The sequence below is a fragment of the Microcaecilia unicolor genome, chromosome 2, assembly GCF_901765095.1.
Source record: "Microcaecilia unicolor chromosome 2, aMicUni1.1, whole genome shotgun sequence".
NCBI classification, from domain to species: Eukaryota; Metazoa; Chordata; class Amphibia; order Gymnophiona; family Siphonopidae; genus Microcaecilia; species Microcaecilia unicolor.
In genome coordinates this window covers 574999010-575019545 of record NC_044032.1, presented here as the reverse complement: position 1 = coordinate 575019545, position 20536 = coordinate 574999010, and the positions used below count along the sequence as shown (strand labels likewise).

Genomic DNA, 20536 nt, shown 5'->3' with positions numbered 1-20536 from the left:
GAAACTATACTTAATTCATTAATTTGATCCTGCAATGCATTGACTACCACGTTCAGCTCATGAACTAAAACATGGAGTAGGGACTGAAGTCTCCGGGTAGCCATACCTAGTTCAGTAATACCCGCTACCGGGCCCCCAATTGGAATCCAGGCCGTGGCAGAAAGGGCTACAAGTCTCTTTTTAGTCAGAGGATAAGTAGAGTTAATATACTGAAGGGCTAATTCAATCGCCTCATCCTCTGTGGCAACGGAGGAAGGTAAGGACAAGGCCTCTCGCTTAGAGCGGTGCGGGGATGGTGGTTTGAGAAGAGGAATAACTTTAGGAAAATAATTCAAGGTTACCAATACACAAAAATCATATGTGGGAGGAAGAATCATATGAAGGACATTATCACAGAGCCAGTAATGACCAAGGAGAGGGCGACGAAAGTTCCCAATAAATGTAGGCACAGGATGGAGATTAGGATGCCCATAATGCGAGCCCCTATCCCAGGGGGAACGAAGAAGAAATGGAGACTTTGTACACCATAGGTGCCAATCCCCAATTGTAACAGACCGCTCATATGATGCAACCCCTTCATACCCCGGGGACTTATGAAAGTAGAAAATAGGATGGGACACTATAGTCTTCTCAGTAGTAAGGTTAGGAGCCAGGTAATCACCTTGGTCATAATCTACAGGTATGGTAGTAGGGCACATAGGAGTACCTGGAGAAACTACCCACACAGGTTCCTCCTTTTCTGGAAGAACATTAGTATAGTTACAGGGAATGGGAAGAACAGTTGAGATGTCTCTTGTTAAACAAAACACTCCAGAAGCTGGATAGGGAGACGTAAAAACTGGCCTTAGAGAAGAATCAGAGGGGGAAGTAGCATTATAAAAGGACCACCAAGTATAATCCTGGCTCCAAGGGCCTGAACTCGAAAAGTAGGGAGGTATAAGAGCTGGGAGCTGCACAGGGACAGGAACAGCTGGGACATCTGTGGTATAAGGAGAAAATCGGGAACACACAATACAAGGGGAAGTAATCTTTGCCTGGCTAATTAGTTCCTGGACAGAGTGTAACCAAAGGTTGGAACGAGTTGGGGTTTTAGGAACAAGGAGGCAAGGAGTAGAAAACAACAAAAGCATCCAAATTACTAACATTTTCTTTCTTCCTAATCTAAAACAAATACAGCAAACTAATTAAGCAATAATATTTCAACAGTCTGTGCTAATCACAGATTACTCTCATATAATGTTCTCAGTCTTTGAGTTCTTATACCAGTTGGGATAGACCCTCAACTGACAAGGATCAAGCTTTCAAATTCCAAGAAAGCCAGAATCTGGACAGAAAGAGTCTCAGTGTGAAGCCGAAGTTCAGCAGCTCCTGCAGTATGCAGTTGACCCTTCTTTTCAGCTAGTAGATTCTTTGGTTCGGGTCAGGCGCAACTTCAATGGCTCCGCTGGATCACTTTCTGCTCTCCACTGTTTAGGCTCCGTCTGATCCGTGCTGGGCTCAGTCTGGTCAGCAGACTTAATTCGAGACCAATGGACCCATGGAGTAATCCCTGCGACCTTCACAACTGCAGGGGTAGAAAGCAAAACAGTAAAAGGTCCTTTCCATCGGGGCCCCAAAGGCTGGAGCCTCCAGTCTTTCACCCAAACTCTATCCCCTGGCAGGAAGGAATGTACCTGAGCCTGGAAGGGGACAGGGTTTATTTCTCTCACATAAGACTGAAGCTCAGAAATTATCTTGCCCAAGAGGGCTACCTGCTCCTGTACCTGGGCAGACCCTAAAATCCCTATGTCTCCCTTAATTCCCTGCAAAATGGCTGGGGGCTTCCCATACACAATTTCAAAGGGAGAGAGGGCTGTTCCTTTAGTTGGGGTGCATCGGAGGCGGAAGAGGGCTAGTGGCAGTGCCTGTGGCCATTTCAATTGGGTTTCCTGACAAATCTTTGCTAGGCTATTTTTCAAGGTTCTGTTTGCCCGCTCAACCTGCCCTGAACTCTGGGGACGATAGGCACAATGCAATTTCCAGGTAATGCGCAATGCGCGGAACAGGGCCTGAAGTGTAGCTTCAACAAAGGCGGGACCATTATCTGAACCTATGGCAAGGGGCAATCCATACCTGGGGATGACATCCCTAAGGAGGGCTCGAGCTACTTCTGTGGCTTTCTCAGTAACTGTAGGATATGCTTCCACCCACCCAGAAAAGGTACAGACCATAACCAAGAGGTATCGGAGCCTACCGCTCCTGGGCATTTCTGTGAAGTCTATAACTAGGGACTCAAAGGGTGTTAGTCCTCTAGACTGAACTCCTGGTGGAATACGGGGTCCCTGACGGGCATTATTCTGGGCACAGAGAGTACATCGGGCAGAGGCAGTGGCAACCAGACTATCCAATCCTTCCAGCACCACTACTCGACTGAGTAGGCGGGCTAGTGCTGTTTTCCCTAAGTGTGATAGGTCATGAGCTTGAGACACTACAGGCCAAGCTAGGTGGCGTGGCACCAGAACTCTGGTATCAGGGAGATGTAACCAGCCATCAGGTCTCCTTACTGCACCTTCCTCTTGAGCCCATTTCTCTTCCATTTGGGTATACATAGGCGTCCATTCTTGCAGTCGAATTTGGAACAGGGGAGTCACAGTACTTGCTGGGGGTCCTCGAGCAGCTTCCTTGGCCACCCGATCAGCATGGCGGTTCCCTCGGGCCACTGGAGTATCTATTCTTTGGTGTCCCCTACAGTGAATGACAGCTACCTTCTTAGGGGCCCAAACAGCCTCTAACAGCTGAAGTATTTCAGGTCCATACTTAACAGGTTGGCCTGCAGCATTTATGAGTCCCTTTTCCTTATACAAAGCTCCATGAGCATGTAGGGTTGTGAAGGCATACTTAGAATCAGTATAAATGTTGGTCACCAGTCCTGCTGCTAGCTCCAGAGCTCGTATGAGGGCCACAAGTTCTGCTTTCTGGGCTGAAGTTCCTTGGGGCAGGGCTCTTGCTTCTATCACCTTGTCTTCTGTCACCACAGCATAGCCTGCCAATCGCTTGGAGTTCTCCACATAACTGCTTCCATCTGTGAAATAAATTACATCTGGGTCCCTCCACGGAACATCTTTAAGATCTGGTCGACTGGAGTACACTTCATCCATGGTTTGGATACAATCATGATCCGGTGGTCCCTCAGACGCTGGCAAAAGAGTGGCGGGATTGAATGTAGCCACTGTTTCCAGGTGTATCCGTGGATTCTCACACAAGCTAGCTTGGTACTTAACCATGCGGTTATTTGTAAACCAGTGGTTGCCCTTATACTCCATGAGGGTAAGAACTGCGTGGGGGACTTTAACAACCAGTTCTTGCCCCAAGGTCAGCTTATCAGCTTCCTGGACCAGTAAGGCTGTTGCTGCAATGGCCCTCATGCAGGCTGGCCATCCTTTAGCCACTCCATTCAGCTGTTTAGACAGGTATGCAACAGGCCTCTGCCAGGATCCCATCATCTGGGTCAGCACACCCAGAGCAACCCCCTGTCGCTCATGGACATACAGTGAGAAAGGTTTCTCCACATCAGGAAGGCCTAACGCAGGGGCTTGGAGTAGGGCTTTCTTTATGGCAATGAAGGATTGTTGAGCTGTAGGTCCCCATTCAAATGGTTCCTTTTCACCCCCCTTTGTGGTTTGGTAAAGGGGTTTCGCCATCAATGCAAAATTTGGAATCCAAATTCTGCAGAATCCGGCTGCTCCCAGAAATTCCCTAACTTCTCTTCTGGACTTGGGTTGGGGAATTGCAGCAACTGTTTGCTTCCTACTAGCATCCAGTCTCCGACTTCCCTGGGAAATACAGAAGCCCAGATACTTCACTTCTGACTGACAAAGTTGGGCCTTTGAGCGTGAGACCTTATAGCCTGCATCCAAGAGTAGCTCCAGCAATTCTCTGGTAGCCTCAAAACACTCTTCCTGAGTCACTGCTGCAATCAGGAGGTCATCTACATACTGGAGTAAAACTCGCCTGGAAGGCTCAGATTTAAAAGTCTTAAGGTCTTGCCCTAAGGCTGTCCCAAAAATGGTGGGGGAGTTCTTGAACCCCTGTGGCAGGCGGGTCCATGTATACTGAAGCTTCCTTCCTGTTACTGGGTTTTCCCATTGAAAGGCGAAAAGCAGTTGACTGGCGGGGGCCACCCGAATACAAAAGAAGGCATCTTTTAGATCTAGTGTCGTGAAATGGGTAGCTCCAGAAGGTATCAATCCTAGCAGGACATATGGATTAGGCACTACAGGGTGTAATGAGATAGTGGATTTGTTGACCACTCGTAAGTCTTGGACTGGCCGGTAGTCCTCAGTCCCTGGCTTCTGAACTGGCAATAGTGGCGTATTCCATGGAGACTGGCAAGGTCGAATAATTCCATGGGATAACAAACGATTCAGGTGTGCTTGGATCCCTTCCAGAGCCTTTCGGGGAATTGGGTATTGGCGAAGATGGATTGGCCGGGCACTTGGAAGTAAGTCTACATGGACAGGAGGAATATTTCGGGCCAACCCTGGGGATTATCTTCTGCCCATACCCCACTGACCTGAAAGCTGTCTGCCAGGGGTAGGTCAACTTGGCCATGCGACTGATGCAGCCGCCATTCTTCTTCAAGAGGGCAACAGAAACTCAATATACCCTTAGGGCTGGATGTCAGGGGCCGAAAGGAGACTGAAGTCTGGCCATCAGAGTCAAAAGAATTTGGGCCCTAAGCTTGGACAGCAGGTCTCGGCCTAACAAAGGGATGGACAGTCTGGCATATACAGGAATTCATGAGTGACTATGTGTGAGCCTAATTGGCATCTACGGGTTGTCAGGAAGGGCCTCCGGTTCTGCACCCCCGTGGCTCCCACCACTCGGACAGTTTTTCCAGACACAGGCGCTAATCGCTCCGTCACAACAGAATGTTCAGCTCCTGTATCAATCATGAATGGAATTGAGCGGCTCCCTATAGTTAACTTGACCATAGGTTCCTGGGAGCCCAGTTTGTAGGAACCCGGTCTGTCCTATTCGTCCCATTCTGCCATCTCGGCTATCCCGATGATGTCAGATTCAGGAGGCTCATATCTTCCCTCTCGAACTCGGCCTCGGCTTCCTCGATCTCCTGGTCCCCTTCTCAATCCCTGGCGCCTCTGGGGGCATTCATCTTTCCAGTGCCCTCTTTCCTTACAGTAGGCACACTGGTCCCTCTCCAATCTTGGTCTGGGATTCTCCCCCCTTGGCCGGGATTGATTGAAGGAATCTCGGGCCTGGCTGGTGGTTCCGGGGTCCCACTTGGCTTCCCATTAGCTAGAGGTCGACCTCGGTTAAGGGTGGAATTAGTAATGGCTGCCGCTAAAAGGTCGGCCTTCTTCTGCATCTTCCGGTCAGCCTCTCGGCGCACCTCCTGATCTCTATTAATGAAAACCTTGGTTGCGATCTCAATTAGCTGGGTGGTATTCATCCCTGCGAATCCCTCCTGACGCTGCAACTTCTTCCGGATATCTGGCATACTCTGGGCCACTAATGCGCTATTCACCATTCTCTGGTTTTCTAGGGCTTCAGGATCAAATGGGGTGTATGTTCTGTAGGCTTCAATTAGTCGCTCTAAAAAGGCCCCAGGGGATTCAGCTGCCCCTTGGAGAATTTCAGAGACCTTTGCCAGATTAATGGGCCTCTTTATGCCTTTCCTCATACCTTCCAGCAAGTCCCGGCAATAGCCAGACAACAGTTCATAGTGCTGCCCATTATTTGGATCCCAAACTGGAGCTGCGCGAGGAAACCGAGCTCTAACCCATTCCTCTAGGTTCTGTGTCCCCTCGGGGGCACGCGCTCGCGTGATGGCCTCAGCATTTTGCAAAATCTTCCGCCTCTCCTCAGTTGTGAAGAGGGTCAGGAGAAGTTGTTGACAATCAGTCCAGGTTGGGTTATGGGTGGCCATAATGCTAGCCACTAGGTCCACCACTGCCTGAGGCTTTTCAGTATAAGAGGGGTAATGCGTCTTCCAATTCAGGAGATCGGTGGTTGTGAAGGGTACATACTGATAGGCCTGTGCCTGTATAACCTGACCCTCATTATTAGGATCCGGTCGAGTGGTAGTTACCTGTCGGAGTGGCAGAACTCTCGAGGAGGTGGGAATGGAATCTGAGGTAGAGCTAGGAGCTATCCTCCTATCATGCTCAAAAGTGATTGCAGCAGGTCTAACCCATTCAGTGAAGGTATGTTGAACCCCTGAGGGATGGGGGAGGGGTACTCATAGACTGAGAGGTGGTCACAGGTGATTCAGTCCATTGAAAGGAATGCCGGGCCCCTAATGAGTGGGTAGGGGTACTAGAGGGAAAGGCTGGGCTGTCAGGAGTTGAGGAGTCAGGGGGTGGAGCCCAAAGCGGGTCTTCGGAGGTTAACAGGGAAGGATGTGGCAGAGGAGGGTAGAGACTGGCTGAAAAGTCCAACCTAGGATGTGGTGGGGTTCGCACAGTAGGGGAGGAACTATCCGGAGAAGCCTGTACTGGAGAAGCTTGGGCTGGGCGGCGTGGATCTCTAGGGGCGGCACGGAACCCCAACAATGGGCCATAAGGTGGTGGCTCAAGATCTGAGGGGTCATCAGAAAGTATGGGTTTCTCAGACAGGGTAGGGGCGGAAGCCACCGATTGGGTGGTAGGCTTCCTGGGGCTCTTTCCCTCTTCTAATTTAGATTTTCTAATCTTTCTTTGAGCACGACCTAACATGAATTTTACTGGGGAACCCATATAAATTTTCAACCAAGAGGGAGGGTCAGTCACAAGGCTGTCCCAGGAATCTATATAGGGGAGTTGTTCAGAATATTCTGGTTCTCCTACAACTATGCTGTAAACCTTCCGGATTACTTCAATATCTAAGCTGCCACTAGGGGGCCACCCCACTCCCATAGATGGCCACTCAACTTCACACAAGGTTCTTAGAGTACTTGAGCTTAAAGTCTGTCCATAATCATTAATTAAAAATCCTTTCTTGAAGTTCTTAAGCATACAGTCTAGGGGAGTATCAATTTGTCTAGACGATTTCCCTCCCATAATGCTTACAGTTACAACACACAAAAGGGAGGGAGTTTTTGAAAATGCAGTAAGGGGTCCGCACTCTCGAGACACTAGGTAGACAGACAGCAATCGCTTCCTTCCGTCACTGGCCAATTGAACTCGCGTTAATTGGAAACGCAGTTATAAGAAGTCCGCACTCATTTAGCATTCACGCATCACACATTCATTCAATACAAAAAATCCCACCCAACAATTTCAAATTTCTCAGATACAGATAAGCTCAAGCGTTTTCGCTTCTAGTCCCCACGACTAGAAGGTACTAGGGCCTTCGCTGAGAGTTGATCAGGCTCTCCTTCCCTCAATGTTTGAGGGGCTGGTTTACAATTTCCTAGCTAGGACTACAATACAGAATACAGAATACATACCCGGCGAATGTTCTCCAGTCAGTTGGGTGCTGGGATTAATGCAGGATTCATCCCACCGCTGCCACCAAGAATTGTTGCAGGAACGGAGGCATGAATTTATGATTGATTTCTCATCTATAGCTTAAACTGGGTTCCCTTAGAGACTAAGAGGCCCAACCTGACATTGGTTATTCTCATATTCCTAGTCAGCTTCATACTACCTGCTAGCTGAACTCTGGCATTCATTAAAGGGGTCAAGGGCCAGTCTTACTTAATGGCATACGGCTATGGTCTGTTATTACTTTCAGGAGGCCAGTCCTACACTTAGCTATAATTAATCAAGGAGAAGAGAGCTGACTAGTCCTGACCTTTTTCACCTATCAGCTTATACATTGAACCAGCCAGAACTATGGCTAAGTCAAACCACATGTTGATCTCTTCACTGCAGCCCTACTCAGAACGTCAGACAGAGAGTTGAACAAACATTCCACACAGAATTATTAATTTACACAGAATACAGCATATTCTAAAGTAAGCATCCTTATAAAACATATTCTAAATATCAAGCACTTCTAAAATAGTATTTCAGCCTATTCCTTAACTACAATGTGTCATATGTCTGGCTCATGCCTGCTTACAAAGGCTGCTCAGCATGCCTAATAGCATACAAATGTTGAGCTAGCCTTCATTATTCACAAGGGTGAAAGAAATTCCTGTCTCTGACCTTTCTAACCTTTGGCTCAGCCAAGCCAGACATTGAAATAATATGAACCATCTGGCATTTCTTCACTGTACTTGCAAAACTGAGAATTTAAAATAGTTAAACAGAATTAACCCTTCTTATATATATTATGCCCATGGCTGCCTCATAATGATTTCCTTTATCTTACTGTTTAGCCACGCCGGCTGACGTTTAGTCTTTTTTCCCTTTTTTCTAATACGTGGAATATATTTGTCCTGAACCTCCAGGATGGTGTTTTTAAACAGCATCCACGCCTGATGCAAGTTTTTTACTCTGCGAGCTGCTCCTTTCAGTCTTTTTTTCAGCTATTGCATATAAAAAAAGAGAAATGTTCTATATTCTGAAGCTCTACAAAAAATGTTGCTTAAGATGAGATGATTGAATATACAGTGACACATTAGAAGTGATTTAAAACTTTGAGAATTTGTTGTTGCTGGGATTTGTATATTATAGTTCTACTGATAGAAGCAGTCTTCCTCCTCCACCAGCTTGCTGCCCATATTTTTAAAATGATTTTTTAAAATTTTGCCATTGAAAGTTGATTGAGTGGGAGTACTTTCAGGCCTGTAGAGGTAGCAAGTGTGGGAGGAGCATAGTTACTGCTCCTATGTTGTCAGCTGCTCTGGCTTGGTGTGTGTGGGGGGAGGGTTGGAGGATGAGGGTTGGAATGAATAATGGTAGTTGCAAAGGACAGTAGCCACAAACCATGAAGTGTAAGCCAGGTCTCGATGCAAAGACAGCTGCTCCGATGACAAAATAAAGAGAAGCACCAGAGACGACAGGAAGAGAAAAACAAAATGAGCATTCAGACAGCTTGTGTCACTGCATCAGGTGCCCACAGAAGATAATGGAAATGATGCCCAAAGAAGTGGCCCTGAGAGTGTGCAAGCACAGGTTAACAGCAATCTGCTGAAGTTGGAGGGGGGGAGGGGGCAGCCCCTAGCTTGGGGCAGCTTAAGAGCAGGAAGAGCTGGTGGAGGCTACCAGCATTGCTTCTGGGCTGCTCCCATTCATATTAATCTCAGCTGGAGTGGGGACCGTTGATGGGGGTGGTGCTCATTGGGGTCTTGGTGCTGCTGTAATAACGTCTGAAAGCATGCGTGAGCTAGGTGCACGTACATATGTTAATACCAGTGAACCTTCCCTGTGACTTCTGCTTGCATATGCTATAGGAATTGTGCATGAGAAACCCAATTCCTTCCCCATGGACTGCAGTATTAGGGAAGGGAAACTTCCCCTCCTCTTTCCCCTTCTATGCCATTTCCCAAGTATATTGTTAAAACACATATCTGCCCCTTTCAATGAAATGTATTACATCCCTGTGCTAGGTCTCTCTATTCTACACCTGAGATAGCCAGGAAACCAACTCATTCTATAATGAAGCTAGTTTGCCATAGTATAATATTTCTTCTCTGATAAATGCTGTTTCCTTAGCACAGGCAGCAAATGAATCCATCAACTGGTGGGTTGTATCCATCTACCAGCAGATGGAGATAGAGATCACTGACTTAAGTGAGTGGTATTGGGCGACCAGCCCCTCTGTAAGCCAGTATATCTCTATCTCCAGCAGGTGGTGGACATCTCCTTGCCAGCTGCTGGATTCTTCTGCTTGGGACTCCTCCTGGGCTAGTTTTGGCTAGCCAGTTGAGTGTAGGGGCGATTGGCTCTTGTGCCATCCTTGGGGGCATACTTCTTTGGGGGTCCCTACCTCACCCTGTGTCCCCTTGTAATTCCCTGTCTGCCTGATTGCTGTTTCCTTCCTCACTATTTAAAAAAAAAAAAAAAAAAAGAGAAACAGCTTCAGTACTTGTGCTGCAGCTTTTGCTGTTTAAAAAAAGAAAGACCTAAGGGAAGACTATTTTGATCTTGGCTGAAGGGAGCAGGAACACAGACGCTGTGTTTTGATCAGCTGTTCTCTTGTGTTATTCTATTGGCAGATGCTGGGTGAGTGCCTTTAAATTTTTTTTATTGTGGAGAGTGAGTTGGGATGGCAGCTTGAAGCAGCTAAGCGCTGCTCCTGATGCAGTAAAAAGAGATCCGCATTGGGTCTGTGTATGGCAGGCTGTTCTAAGTTGGGGCTGGCTGAGGCGGCTCCCATCGCGGAACCTTCGGTTTCCCGCGCTGCTACGCACGCCATTTTGTCTTCGCCCAACGTGGCTCCTGCCAGTCAGCTGATGGCGGTTTCGTAGCCTTTGTCAGCGGTGGATTCGGAGTGTTTTTCTCCCGCGTCAGCACGTCTGTCTGGGGAAACTTTCGGTGCCTGGGGGATCAGGGGATATGTTCTCCCCAGAATTTGTTCTTTTATTATATCAGGCATATCTTTTAAAGAAGACTTCCTCACTGCCTTCTTCCCAGGGGCCTTTGCCGACGTTAAATCCTTCAGGAGCAGGGTTTGAGCACATTCTCTCCTCAGCTCCTGATTTCTCTTCCTCCTAAGAGAAGAAGAACGGTCTCTGTGTCTGAGGGGGCATCTTTGGGCCCCGGTTCCCCGTTGCCTTCTCTTGCTGCTTTGTCAGGGGATTCTCTCTGCCCTTCTAGGGCAGATGATTTTGAAGAGGGTGATTTGAAGCAGGATGAGCCTGATGACCCCACTGCTGTCCGGGTTTCCATAAGGATGAGCTTACCTCTCTGACTGCTAATGCATTGGCAGCATTAGATATTGCAGATCCGGAACTTCAGGCTTCCTTGGTCAATCTTAAGATGACCAGTACGCTGAAGTCTTCTAAGGCATTTCCAGTTCATGAGGCTATTCAAGAGCTGATCTCAGCTCAGTGGTCCGATCCTGAAGGGACTTTTAAAGTGGCCAAGGTAATGTCTTGCCTTTATCCAGTTGTTTCGGATCAGGCGGACAAGTATGTTCTCCCTACTGTAGATGCTTTGGTAACTGCAGTTACCAAAAAGATGACCCTTCCGGTAGAAGGTGGGGGTAGTGCTCAGGGATATGCAGGACCGTCGCCTTGAGGCCTCTTTGAAATGTTCCTTTGCAGTGTCAGTTTTGACCCTTCAGACATCAATTTGTAGCTCGTATTCAGCCAGGGCATGTCTTAGTTGGCTTCATCAGGCATGACCTGGATGAGGGTCCGAGTTTGCAATCCGTTTCTGCTCTTTTGGAATCAGGATTAGCTTATTTAGCTGATTCTCTTTATGACCTACGTCGCTCGTCAGCTAAGCTTATGGCTCTTTCAGTTTCTTCCTGCCGTTTGTTGTGGTTACGCCATTGGGCAGCCGATTTGGCATCTAAGCAAAGACTTACTCGGCTTCGTTTCTGAGGCAAGCTTCTCTTTGGGGAAGATTTGGAAAAGATTGTTAAAGACTTAGGTGACTCTAAGGGTCAACGCTTGCCAGAGGACAGGGCTCGGTCGACTCTGAGGACTTGTGCGTCTTCTGCTTCTCGGCCTCGTTTTAGAGAGGTTCGGCGTTATTGGCCAGGTCGGTCTTCTGCTAACTTCCAGCGAAACCGCTTCCAGCAGCGTTCTTCCTTTCGGAATGATAAACATCCCGCGGCCTCCTCTACACGCACAGGTGTTTCAGGGCGTCCTTCGCAATGATGGGGTGAAGGTCCACTCTTCAGTTTCAGAGATTGGCGGTCGGCTGACCCTTTTTTACGAAGATTGGGCCAAACTTACTTCAGACCAGTGGGTCTTGGATATTATCAGAGAAGGTTACAAGCTAGAATTTTATTCTCCCATTGGAGACGCTTTTGTGGAATCCTGTTGTGTCTCCATGTCCAAACAGGTAGCAGTCGAAGCCACTATCCGTTCTCTTCTGGAGCTCAGGGCAGTGGTTCCTATTCCGCTTTCTGAAATTCAAACGGGGTTGTTATTCCATTTATTTTGTGGTTCCTCGAAAAGGAGGTTCTTTTCGGCCCATTCTCGATCTCTGCAGGATAAATCAGTTCTTGAGGGTTCAGCATTTTCGCATGGAAACTTTGCGGTCAGTGATAGCTGCGGTTCAGCCAGGAGAATTTCTCACGGCCCTGGATCTCAAGGAGGCATATCTTCATATCCCCATTTGGCAGCAACATTAGCGTTTTCTCCACTTTGCCATTTTAGGACGTCATTTCCAATTCCGAGCACTTCCCTTTGGCCTGGCCACTGCTCCTCGAACGTTCTCCCTTGGCTCTCCAGGGCGCGACACAGTTTGACGTGGTGGCTCCACAGTCTCCACTTGCGGAAGGGAATTTCTCTGGCAGTTCCGCAGTGGATTATAGTAGTCTCAGATGCCAGCCTCTCGGGTTGGGGGGGCTCTTTGTTTACACTGTTATGCCCAGGGGACTTGGTCAGCGACCGAGGTCAGTTGGCCGATCAATCGCCTAGAACTCAGAGCAGTGTTCAGTGCCCTCCTGCGGTTTCAGACCTTGTTGGAGGGGAAGGAGGTTCATGTATTTTCGGAAACACGGCAGCGGTGGCTTATATCAATCGCCAGGGTGGCACTCGGATTTCAGCTTTGGCGACAGAGGCGGATCGACTCCGGTGGGCGGTGGCTCACATTGAGGGTATCAACAATGTACAAGCGAATTTCCTCAGTCAACACACCCTAGATCCAGCGGAGTGGGAGTCATCAGCGGAGGTGTTTCAATTGATCTGTCGGAAGTGGGGGAACTCCAACCATGGACCTCATGGCGACACAGAAAAACTACAAGGTACTCCTTTTCTTCAGCAGAAGGAAGGAACCCAAGTCTGCAGGCCTTGACGCTCTTCAACAATTTTGGCCGGAGAACGCGCTTCTTTATGTGTTTCCTCCTTGGCGTTTGATCGGAACGGCTCTTCTCAGGATTGCTCGACACCTCGGCCGGGTCATTCTGGTGGCTCCAGATTGGCCTTGGCGTCCCTGGTATGCAGATCTGGTGCGGCTCCTAGTGGAGTCACCTTTCCGACTGCCAGTCTTGTCGGATCTTCTTCATCAGGGGCCGATAAACATGGAGGATCCTTACCACTTTGGTCTTACGACCTGGCTATTGAACGGTTATGGTTGATAAAAAAGGGCTATTCTGATGTCATAGCTACTCTTTTGCAAGCTCGTAAGCGGTCCACTTCAACAGCGTATGCCCGTGTTTGGCGCACCTTCGTGGCATGGTGTGAGGCTCGCGCATGGTCTCCCTTTCAGGTGTCTGTGGCTCAGCTCTTTAGCATTTTTGCAAGATGGTCTACAGAAAGGTTTGGCCTATGGCTTGTTTCGGGTTCAGTTGGCAGCCCTAGTGTGTTTTCAGGGGAGGGGTCAGGCTCCTCCTTAGCGGCGCATCCAGATGTGGTACGTTTTTTGCGTGGGGCAGGCTCTTCATCTCCACCCCCCCCCCCCCCCCCCTTTGCGGCAACCTTGTTCATCTTGCAACCTTAATTTGGTTCTTAGGGCGTTGCAAGGCTCTCCTTTTGACCTGTTATGTAGGGCTTCCGATAAAGATCTCACTCTGAAGGTTGTGTTTTTGGTAGCTATTGCTTCAACGAGAAGAATCTCCTAGATTCAAGCCCTTTCATGTCGGGATCCTTTTTTGCAGTTTTCAGAGGCGGGAGTCACGTTGCGAACTTTGCCTTCCTTTTTGCCGAAGGTTGTTTCGGCTTTTCATCTCAATCATCCTCTTTTCCTCCCTCCCTTCCTTCCTTTAGGGTAGAGGATTTTCCTGTGGCTTTTCGGGGTGTTCATCTTTTGGATTTGTGTCGTGTTCTTATTCGCTATTGGCAAATGTCTAATGACTTCCGGAAGACAGATAATTGTTTGTTCTCGTCGTGGCGAGGGCGGCTTCAAAACCGACTATTGTGAAATGGCTTAAGGAAGCTATTTCTTTAGCGTGCTTATTGGCTGGTCGCAGCTTGCCGGAACCTTTATGTGCTCATTCTACTAGAGCGCAGATGACTTCATGGGCGGAGTCTTCGGTCTTGTCCTTACAAGAAATTTGTCGGGCGGCTACTTGGGCCTCTGTTCATTCCTTACCAAGCATTTTAGAGTGGACGTAGCTGCCGAATCTGATGCTGTCTTTTGGTACGGTGGTCTTGTCAGGTGGCGGGGGGGCGACGGTGTCCCGCCCTATCTAGAGACTGCTTTGGTACATCCCACCAGTTGATGGATTCATCTGCTGCCTATGCTAAGGAAGGTAAAATTATGTTCTTGATAATTTTTTTTCCTTTAGCTGCAGCAGATTAATTCCTCCCTATCTTACCGTCGCTTTGTTTCTCTTGTTCATTCTCTGTGTTTGTGTTGTTGTCCTATTTGTTCCAGTTCTTTTGTATTTTGCAGTTTCAAAACACAAGTTTGCAAAATTAGACAGAGTTTCAAATCATATTATTCGAATATACGCTGGTTCTGTTGTTGTTTCTCTTCCTATGGTGAGGAAGGTTTTTCTACTTCATGGGCCTACCTTTGCTTTGTGATGAGCCATATACGTAGCTTACAGAGGGGCTTATCGTCCAATACCACTCACTTAAGTCATGATGTCTATCTCCACCTGCTGGGAGATGGATACAACCCACCAGTTGATGGTTCATCTTGCTGCAGCTAAAGGAAAGAAAAATGATCAGGTAAGAGCATAATTTTAAACCATAAGAAGGACAGTGGGTTGTGGGAAGAACTTCAGTTATATTCAAGAAGTTTGCTATGCAAGAGACTTCTGTAACTATTCCCATACTTGGAATAAATTCATTCATACGCTTTACATTTTGGAAATATTGCTATTATAGTTGATGTGAAAAATACATTGGTGTTTCTTTTTTTTTGGCTTTTGTAAAGGATGTACATGTATTTGCACTGGAAAGGGGAAAAAAAAAGAAGATGGACAAAGAGTTTTACCTTGTGACACATATACGGAACTGTGGTTTTAGTATAAGTAATGTATTCCATTTGAGGTTCTGTTTAAAATACAATTTGTAATCACATAATGCAAATCTGAATAAAAAATTAGGAGTCTAGAGATGAGATAGATGTCTCATTGGTGATTAAAACCCACCACAAGGTTGACCATCCTTTAGGATTACTTAGATTTTCAGCAATTAGTTAAAGGAATTCCTTTCGTGGCCTATAATGCTGATTATCGAGAGTGTCAATTTCAGATTATTCCACAGGGCTTATTTGTTCGGCAACTGCATGCATTTAAATCCAAGATTGTGACTTCTCTTTATTTGTATGAAATATGGGGCAGTGGAGGGAACCTGTTTCAATGCTTTCTGTGCTTGTCTTACAGTTTCATCTTTTGAGGGGAGATGGTCGCAGCATTTGAAATCATTTTCTGGATTCTAGAATCCAGCCTTAATTTGAATGGGGTAGGTGACTTGGGTACCTGGGGTAAAGGTCGTAAATAATTTGTCCCAAGGCTGCCTTGGTGGGGAAAAAATGTATACTTCAACAATGGATTCAGCCTGTAGGCCCCTCTTATTGATAATGGAGGAACCAGCTACACACTTTTATGATGTGGGAAGCTAAGGAGGCACGTCTTACTAGTAAACTTATCAGCATTTTTGGATATTTAGGGGTCCTTATCTCCAGTCCTCTTCATGGATTATAAGCATTATTATAAATAAGCTACAGTTATAAGGTGTTACCAATTTTTTGTTGCTTAGGCTTCTTTGATCTCTGTTACACATCTGGTTACTCTCTAGGCCTGGTGGGGTTGCTTGGGAGGAAGGGGCTAATCAGGCATTGGGTGTGAGGGATCTGACATAGTGGTCGGAGGCAATAAGTTTTAAGGTCTCTGACCAGTTTGGGTAGGTTGGCTTCAGTTGGGGTGGGGGTGTGGGGGTTAAAAATAATGGATGACGGAGTGTCCATTACTATTGTCTGTACACTTGCTACTTCCTTTATTGTACAGCGTATGTGTTGGATGAACTTTCTTATATCTTGTCTTCAATAAAAAATTGAAAAAAATACTACCAGCATAGCTGACTCACGTTAACATATAGTATTTTTCCACACTTGCAGTGCTGGATCAGCCACTAGTCAGATTAGGTGGTTACTTAGAGCAGCAGCTCCTGGGGGCAGTAAGTAGCTTCAATGAAGCAAAACAATTGGTCTTGACAGGAATACAAACTTAAAGAACAATCGGGGTGTACTTTCACACTTTTTTTGTGCGTTTTTCCAGGATTGTTTTAGGAATTGGAGTGAATATACTTCTTAATGTTTAATTAACAAAATATTGGAGGGGGGAGATGGGAAGAACCTAGGGAGCCTACAAGTTAATTGAGGGGACAGAAGGCTAAACATTTGCCTAGGGCACCTAATACCCTTGTACTGGCCTTGAAGAAGTGTATAGCTCTATATTAAAGAGTTGCTTTTTTGCCAGGCAAACTTAATTACAACGCAAAGTTGTTTGCTACGATATTTCGAGGATAATGTGTTAACTTTATATTCTAACTTGTCAAAAGAGCTCCCCTCATGGATTCTACAAGGGGTTCCGAATGTGGCCTGAAGAAGTCCTAGAAATGCAAATTGAACTGCTACTGACCTGAATTAGATGTTAATTAAGGTGTGAGGAACTAGAATATTTGCAAAGGTTACTGAGGGAAATCTGATTACCAAGTTAGCTTCAAAGGGTTTGTTTGAAGCAGTCCCCTTAGAATCAAAACTATACAAAGAGTAAAGGTTCCACATATCTTTCTTCCTGAGAAGTAATGAGAGACGAGGACATTTCTTTGGTAAGAGAGCATTATTTTGCTCTGTGCTTTGGGAACTTAAAGATTGGGGTTTAAAGGAGGAATTGTAGGTTATTGATAGGCAGAATAAAAAAATAAAATAAAAATCTAACTTTATCAACTAGTCTCTATATCCTTTTCCCCCTAGTTATAAAACTTGAACTTTGTACGACAGCATTAACAGCCTCTAACAGGCAAAGCAGAACCTAGTTCAATCTTCATTCCTTAGCATCCCTCCGGACCGGACCAGGATTGGACTGTTGGGGTTGTGCCCGCCTACCAGCAGGTGGAGACTGAGAAAAACTCTGACTCTAGAGAGCCAATAGGAGCCCTGGCCATGTGACCTTAGCCCCAGTATTTTCTCATTCTCTCAGCAGGTAGGAAGTGAGCCCATTAGTCTCTCTCTCTCTCTCTTTTTCTCTATAAGATATTACAGATATATTTATAATACTTCTTCTGTGCCTGGAATCGTAATTAGAGGCTTGACAGGGTTTCTTTTCTTTCTTTGACAGCCTCTGGGGTGTTAAACTCGGGTGTCTCGAGTCCACCCCCCTTCCTCCTCATCTCCCTGGCTTAGCAGGGAAGGGCCGTCCCTTTCTCTGGAAAGGTGTACCGTCTTTGGGAGAGGCAGCCACTTTTAATAGTCAGCTGTTTTTAAAGATTAAATCAAGTAAAAGAAATTAAAAGAATTAATTCATTGAAAGGAATTTAAAGGAAGTATTTTTGCTTTCCCAGGCTTATAACGAGCAGGTAGCTCTTCTGTCTTATTCTGTTTGAAGAGTCTTTATTTTCTTTTCTGGCGGAGCTATTTGAAAAAAAAAAAAAGTGATAAGTCAGCGTCTGTGACTTTAATCGGCGGTTTTTTGTTATCTTAATTATTTTTCCTCTGCTACCCGGCGTTGTTAGCGGCGGTAGTTGTAAAAAAAAAAAAAAAGAGGCGCGAACTGTTAAGCGCGTGCTCGCTCTTGGACGGGTCTGTATAGCTTGGGAGCTGTATTGACGGTTCCTGTTCGGGGCCAGAGGCTAAACCATGTTTTGTGCGGCATCGGAGGTCTATCTGTTTTTCGGCGGCACAGATTCCTGCTTCTTCGTCGGTCCGGTCATTGGTTTTCTCTCCCCCGAACTTTATTCTTCTCATTTTGGGCGCGCTTGGCCGCCATTGTTTTGCTTGCAGCTGCAATTTCCCTTGACACGGCAGCGTTTTTCTGCTTTTACTGTGTTTGGCTGTTTGTGCAATGGAAAGGAGATATTGTTTCTCCGGTAGCTGGGGCAATTGGTAGTATATTTGCCCCGAAATTAATTTTTACATGTATTTTTCAAGCTATTAAAAAAAAAAAAAAAGAAATGCTACGATGCGAATGGCGCTCAATTTGTTTTTCCCTCTGTTTTTTTTCTCCGTCGGGGACTTTTTGGTTGCTAGCAATGTTGTGAATTAAAGTGCAGCTCAGTTGGCGATTTCTTTGTTCTTGGCAAGACTCCGATTCAAAGTGCAGCTCAGTCAGGAATTCTCTGTTTTTGACAATGGGGCGAATTAAATTGTATCTCAGCTCCAAAATAACCATTTTTCTATTCCTTTCCTTTGTGTGTGATGTTTGGAGGAAAGGTCTTCGCTATTGTCTAGCGCAGTTTTTATGGGGGTCCAGTGTACGTCACTCTGTGTCTTTCTCATTTCCTGGTGAATAGGACTACATTTTCTAATAGTCAATTGATTAGTACTTTACAAATCTGGCCATAATATCTTAGTTCCTTTCAAGCATTTCCCTTCATGGCTATGATGTTATACAGTGTTTTAAAGAACGTAACAAACATTTTCTATGGCATAGGCTATCTGGTTCAGGTGCCATGAGGATAGAACTACATTGCCGGATAGTCTATTGTTTGGTACTTTACAATGCTGGATATAAGATCTTAATTCCTTTCAGGAAATTTTCCTCCATGGCTGTGTTCTTATACAGTGTTTTAAGATCTTAACAAACGTTCTCTAGAGCGTAGGCTGTATGGTTCAGATGCCATGTGCAATGAAATACATTGTCTGATACTCAATTGTTGCGTACTTTGCAATTCTGGACATAAGGTCTTACTTCCTTTCAACAATTTTCTTTCATGGCTATGCTTTCTCTTTGGCATAGCAGATGACAGCTGCATAGGCTACAAGGTTCAGATGGTTCTCATATTCTAGGAGACTCAGTCCTGTCTACTGAGCACCCAGTTTTCTCAGTTGCTTTAGAAGGCATGTTTTATTCACGTTTTCTCTACTTTCCAACTGTCTTGGAGTTTCTCATGTGTTATCTTAGTTTTCTTCTAGGATTTACAAGATATATGTCCACTTAGGGAGTAAAGTTATCCGGTCAATTTGCATTTTCTCCCACTTAAGGATATTGGGAGGTCCTCACGCCATCTATTTGTATTTTTGTTTCCTCTATCTATTCAGCCTGGGCACATGGTAAACATTCTGGTTTTGTCCAGTATGACCATCCATAATATCTGCTATCCCTTTCTCTTCCTTACAGATTTTAGGGTCTTGTTTCAAGCTTTCTTGACATCAGGTACAGTCTTGTCTCCTGTGGCACAAATTCACCACCTTTTCCGTAATAGGTATTTTCCAAGTCTGTTCCTTTTCATTTTCATTTTATTCTTCCTCTCTCCAGAGTTTTTTTTCTCTTGGAAGGAGATTCACTCATTTTCTGTGCATTTTTTGCCATAAGGGCATAAGTGTTGCCATAATGGGAAAGGCCAAGAGGCCCCATCCTGTTTTCAGATGGGGTCAATCCAGATTGCAAATACCACATTCATATCTCGTGAGTGTGCGTCTGTTCATCTCTGTACATCTCAGTGAGGAAGGAGGCATGACATGATACGAGGTTTGGGGAGATCCGGTAAAATTAAAGACCAGTGTGTCTCAGTCCATGCTCAACATATGGTGATCCTTTCATTTTCATTCTATACGTCCTCACTCCAGACCTTCCTTTCAATTGGAAGGGGATTCTTTCACTTCCTGTGCATTTTTGCTATTAGTATATGAGTATTGTCATACGGGGAAAGTCTAAGAGTCCATTAAGCCCAGCATCCTGTCCTCAGTTGTGGTCAATCCAGGTTGCAAGTACCACATTCATTTCTTATGGGTGTGGGTCGGTACATCTTAGTACATCTCAGTATAGGAGGAGTAATGTCCACGATACGAGGATGATGAGAAGGTCCTCATTACCAGTTTTCTTGCCCTGCTCTTTGGTCTCACGTCGGCTCCGCGCACTTTTTTCTTAAGTTATGGTCGTAGTAGCAGCGGCGCTCATGAAACAACGTCTCCTCGTTTCATCCTTTCCTAGATGTCTGGTTCATTACAGACAGTCTTATTGGCAGAGTTGTCAGGTCAAGCAACGGGTGGTGCATTTCGGGCACACTCTAGGTTACGGGGTGCATGTAGCCAGGTCTCTCATTTGATCTCTCTTTTGAGCTCTTGTGTGATCTCATTAGATTTCGTAGCATGTCTCTCTTTTTTTCTCTCTTTGTTTAGTCAAGTTGACGCAGACTGTTTTTGTCTTCTCTACAAGCGTCCCACTTTCTGTTTTCTCTGGATGTTCTTGGGCCTTCGGCCATTACCTTTCTCTATTTTGTAGAGTAAAATTTTACTTTCTATTTCCCAAGAAGGAATTTTTTCTTCATTCTCTTTGGAGTCTCGGTAGTCTTTTTTGGCAGCTTTTCACTCCGTCAATTTCGTGACCATTGAAAAAAAAAAAAAAAAACTTTTGGGAGTTCTCAATGGATAGTACCTTAAGG

General features: G+C 45.9%; 1 protein-coding gene across 1 annotated transcript in view; it reads left to right on the top strand.

The window, feature by feature from the left end:
- The window catches only part of PRIMPOL (primase and DNA directed polymerase), a 157510-nt gene that overhangs the window by 16893 nt on the left and 120081 nt on the right, over nucleotides 1-20536 (top strand). Inside the window, 2 exon segments of the mRNA XM_030191501.1 lie at nucleotides 14868-14894; nucleotides 14897-14964. Coding sequence (XP_030047361.1) covers nucleotides 14868-14894; nucleotides 14897-14964 — 95 coding nt within the window.